The sequence below is a fragment of the Papaver somniferum genome, chromosome 1 (assembly GCF_003573695.1).
Source record: "Papaver somniferum cultivar HN1 chromosome 1, ASM357369v1, whole genome shotgun sequence".
Classification (NCBI taxonomy): domain Eukaryota; kingdom Viridiplantae; phylum Streptophyta; class Magnoliopsida; order Ranunculales; family Papaveraceae; genus Papaver; species Papaver somniferum.
Window position 1 is genome coordinate 135,208,633 of NC_039358.1, and position 5,448 is coordinate 135,214,080.

Sequence of the window (5,448 nt, forward strand, 5' to 3'; positions counted from 1 at the left end):
GCAATTCAAAGCAAGTCTTCATATGTATGCAAAAATCCATATAAAACTTGGATGCTTATCCAAAGGTTAATAACCATTTACAGTTGGAACATTTCCTTTTCTGAGGTGTTAGAAGTTAACATGCGAGTGCATTTGTAAGCGACAAATTTCTAACAAAAATATTGATATAAGCTAAGCACATCTCATAACACGGTGATGCTCCTGTAATTGACTCAGAGGGTGACTCCAGGAATTTTTTCTTAAAACTCTCAAAGAGACATGATATCACCTGCCAAAACACCTCAATATTGAAGAGGTAAGAGTGGAAGTAAGGAACTTCAGTCCAGCCGAACCTCCTGGGAAGTAAGATAGTGCATAATATGATAGTGCAAGTACCTAGCAGGATTGGGACGACAACAGCTCATTGTTAATAAATTCTTCGAGAAAACGAAGAGAGGGAGGGAGGGAGATCAAAAATTCTATACCTGCAATACTGAGAATAATACAGAGAGAATGTAACTGTGAAGCACCATTGATACGTAAATTGTACCAACCATACTGCCAAAGAACCCCAGTGTAAAAGGAAGTCTCTGTAAAAATAAAAAAATAAAAGATAAAAGTGATTATTTTGTTTCCATCGGCAAGAAAAAGTAGGCAAATGAAGGAAATAACTAAAAGCATTGCTAACATACTTCTCTGGTTGTCATGTGTAACAGCTGATCTTTTGGCCCTTTAAGAGCAAAAAATGATCCTATAATGAAGGCGCAGCCAATGGTAAAGCAGGTAGCGAACTTCTGAGGCATCAGCACCATGACGGGTAAAAACATGGTGAACGCAATGAAAACAAAAAATACTCCAGCCCCTAGGAGCAGCCCGAAGTACATGAGAGATTTCCCTGAAGGAACATTACTAGTGGCTGAGTGAAAACTCCCCGACAAATCCTTCGCTCCTTTAGAAAACCTTAAAGATCAAGACAAGTCGGAAGTTAAAAATACAAATAGTGGATGCAGGATAACTCGTGAATGAAAGACACAAGTCATAAGACAACCCTAGAAGCAATAGCATATGGAAAAACATACAGATAGGACTTTGTATCTAACCAAAACAGTTTCTAATGTGTGTAAAGCGTTAATTAAGCAATATCACATTTCTGTAGAGTCACTACATCTAAAGATTATCAAACCTACGCCCTCCTGCACAAATTACAATACCTCACCACCTTCTTACTGAACTTTGTGTTTGGAAGCCTTTTAAATGCCTTTAGAGCAAGTTTTCAGAGGATGGGCACTTTTTGAGCACAGAATATCGAATATGCTTAGCCAAATGGAGTAGATGTCAAGGACATAAAAGCAAAGAAAGCTCTGAAATGTCCCCCATGAGAGTCTCATGACTGGTTAATTGAATAATAAATTTAAACATGCATTCCTCCTCATGCCAACAGCTCCAGTGTATAACCCTATTCTACATTCATAGCCACCAAAATCTCATACCAACTATCAGCAGTCAGAAAATCTTTATATTTCAGTCATGTTCTGCCTCAAATATACAGGTCAAGGATTAATTACGCATTAAGATCGATTATAGAATGTGGCATAGTTATCCAACCAATTGACAACATGAAGCAACTTTGCTCTGAAATTAAAGACGATAGGAAATCCATGGAGTTCATCAGTGCAGGTCAACACACAAATATTTGAAAGCCACCAGAATTACAGAAATCAACTGCTCCCTCCGTTTCAAAAAGATAGGCATGTTTCATGTACAAATTACACATGAAATAAGCCTATTTTTTTGAAACGGAGGGAGTACAAGTCTACAACTATCCAAAAGACAAACGGGAGAAACAGGTAACCTCTAGGTTCTAAAGTCGAGTATAAATATCTTCTCTCCTCAGAAAAACATGGTGAACAATATAAACCATGCCTTTTTTCACCGGGCATTGTCACCACTGGTTCTAAACTTTAGTTGTTTAACGCCCTTTTTCCTCGAAAAAAACAGGGTTAATCATATAAACCATGTCCCTTCTTATACTGCATGATGTTGCCACCAGGCCCACCACTAGTTGCAAATACTAGTTGTTTAATACCCTAGATGTTCAAGCAGCATCACCAGAACCTAAGAAGTCAATATAGCTAATTGCCTAATTGTGAAACGAAAAGAACCTACCTCCATCTTGATACCTACACTGTTAACTAAATCCCTGTATTAAGGAACCATTGTTACATGTTCATATTCTGAATGATCAAAAAGAAGAAGCAAGAATTTCTCTTGCAATTTCAACTACCATCTCATTTGCTTTACAAAGACATACCATGCTGAAATACATAAGTACCCAATTAGACATTTTTCACCACCTATCGTCCTAATTATTCTCAGTTCACTACACAACACAAATCACTTACACTTAAGCATCATAACCTTTGCTCCCACCTACACCACATTATCTTTATTTCTTTAAGTTTCAAAATACTCATTCTTACTATTAATACGACAAATCCGGATTCGGTATCAAACAATATAACCATCAACTAAAATCCTTCAACTATGTCTGTATATTATGTGATCAAGGACTCTAATTTTCAACTAAAAGAGTTACCAATTTGAAAAAACAAAGAAATATTAAATGTTTAGACCATCAAAAATCCTTCAACTATGTCTGTATATCATGTGATCAAGGACTCTAATTTTCAACTAAAAGAGTTACCAATTTGAAAAAACAAAGAAATATTAAATGTTTAGACCATCAATCGGAATTCTAAAACAATGTGAGGATATTATGTGATCAGAAACCCTAAAATTCAACTAAAAGCATTAATCACCATCTCATGATAATTACGTATTATAAGCAAATAAATATTAACCCTAGATAAAACATAATAATATTAAATTTCAGGTTCATGTTCGATCGATCTTACAAACTGAAGCCACCAGTGACTTTATCATTTGCGGTTTTAACAGCAGCTTCGATGTCAAAACCTAAACCAGAAGAATCTTCGGATTCTCTTGAAGCAGCATAAGAATTCCAATCAGCGAGAATAGATGAAGATGAACTTTGACCTACTTCCTCTTCGTATACCGATCCTCCCGAGAACCAAGCTTGTGCTGCATTCTTCATTGCTTCTCAATTTCATTCAGCGGAAGAAAAAAACGAGGAGATCGATAATTGTTTAAATTGTTACTGCGAGATTGCGGGAATAGATCAAATTATTACGGTTTGCAGCATCTAAGTTTCTCTGAGTGAGAGTGGAGCAAAAGGAGGAGAAAAAGAAGAAGCCAATTTTGAGAGATGAGTTTTTATTACTAAGAAGGTAGCAGCGCAGCATTAAAAAGAGAAAAATATTGTTCAATCTTTTTTAGGTGGGCCCATGTTAGTTTGGTCCTTTGGAAAAACGTGTTTGGTCCATAATTATTTAAAAATATTATATGGATAAAAGTACCTTTCACTGTTAATTTCTACTTATTTTTTTTTGTACCAGTTCATTCTTCAAAATGAACACTTGTTAATTTCTACTTATTTTTTTTTTCAGAAATCACCTAAAAAAACCAGAGTTCATTCCAGAAATAAACTCCATATAAAATCTAAAAAACACAGAGTTCATTCCAGAAATGAACTCCATATAAAATCTATAAAAACAGAGTTCATTCCAGAAATGAACTCCATATAAAAACCTAAAAAAAAACAGAATTCATTTATGGAATGAACTCCATATAAAAACCTAAAAAAAAACAGAGTTCATAAAAACCTAAAAAACAGAGTTCATTCCAGAAATGAACTCCATATAAAAACCTAAAAAACAGAATTCGTTCCAGAAATGAACTCCAGCATCATCATCTTCGTCGTCTTCAACAACAACAGAAATAAATTCTTCGTCATCTTCAACAACAACAACAACAATGAACTTCATCAATAATATCATAAACAACAACATCATAAACAAACAACAACATCTTCGTCATCTTCTTTGACAACAGAAACAATAACATCATAAACAAACAACAACATCTTCGTCATCTTCTTTGACAACAGAAACAACAACATCATAAACAAACAACAACATCTTCGTCATCTTCTTCTACTTCAACACCATCATCTTTATCAAAAAAGAGAAAGAAAAACAAGAAGAAAAGTAGATCTGAAACATCAACAAAAATCATCTCCATCATCTTCTTTCAACAGCAACACCAATACTATCGTCTTCATCGAAACATCATCTCCATCGTCTTCTTTCAACAACAACAACAGATCAAATCACCATCGTCTTCATCGAAGAAAAAAAAAGTAGCAGAAAAGAAAAAGAAAAAAGAAATGGAGAGAAAAAAACTAGATCTGAAAAAAAAAAGGAAGAGAGAGAATGTAAAAATAAAGATAAGATATTTTCTAGGATTTTTTCTATATATGTGGTCCCAAAAGGATATTTTTGTCACCACACAATGACAATTACATCATCCATGACGTCATCGTAGGACCAAACTATAATATATTTTTCCAAAAAGGACCAAACAGACACATGACTGAGTCAACTGGACTAGACTCTCTCTAATATATTATTTCTAGGACTAAATGATATTTCCTACCAGTAAAAACTGATGATTCAACAACGCTAGGGTACCCGTGCGTGCCGGGCTTTACCGAAGCCTCAGAGCGTCCACAATCACGTGAGTATAACCAAAGATCAAAAACTAAAAAATACCAAATTTTTAAGTTTACAGTCCGCGGTAAAGTTTAAACACATCGGGAGTGGAGCAAATTATAGTCAAGCGCTCGTTTAATCTCCGCTCACTTAGAGGCGAATGTATAAACCTCGTTTCACTCAGAGGCGAACGTATTGTACACTCCTGGATGGGGCGTAGATAATACTAACGCCTGGTATCACACGAACGAATAATTACGCCCCCAGTGAAACGAATCCAGTGGTCACCGCCGTGTTACAGGCTTTAACTATATCTTCGCATTGTCATGCATTAATTATACCTTCGCCCCATCCAGGCGTAAACTAAATCTCCACTCGAATTTCAGACGTACACTATACCTTCGCCTGATGAGGCGTTAACTATACCTTTGCATGTTTCAGGCGTGGTTTATACATCTGTTTTATTATGCACATGAACAATTCGTGGGTGTGAACGTAAATAGAATTCCACATAAGAGGATAAGTGGGTTTCTTCTCTCTTTTCTCAACACTTCTCAATTCTTCTCAACATTTCTACACACTTCAACACTAAGAATAAAACTCGTCCATAATCTTCATTTTCCAATCTCTCTTCCAATTTTAGCTTAAGTTCATGAATAAATTAATGAAAAGAAGGTATCTAACTCAACCCGTTATTAGTTTTAATGTTACAACTAATTTTTCCAGGGTTTTGTAAAATTCAATTTTGTTATAGTATTTTGTTAATTGGGTTTGTAGGAATGTAATTGAATATTAAAGTTATGATTATGGTACTTTTTAATAAGGTTTTGTAAATTTT

At 35.1% G+C, this 5,448-nt stretch overlaps 1 protein-coding gene across 1 annotated transcript; it reads right to left on the bottom strand.

Moving 5' to 3' along the window:
* LOC113301700 (protein transport protein SFT2-like) lies at positions 1-3,265 on the bottom strand. Its single transcript, XM_026550492.1, has 4 exons — positions 2,895-3,265; positions 672-939; positions 465-569; positions 1-375 (listed from the first exon to the last, which is right to left on the bottom strand). Exons 1-4 carry the CDS (start codon positions 3,092-3,094, stop codon positions 265-267), a joined length of 684 nt encoding a protein of 227 aa, XP_026406277.1. The 5' UTR covers positions 3,095-3,265; the 3' UTR covers positions 1-264.
* Between the last annotated feature and the right edge of the window lie 2,183 nt (positions 3,266-5,448).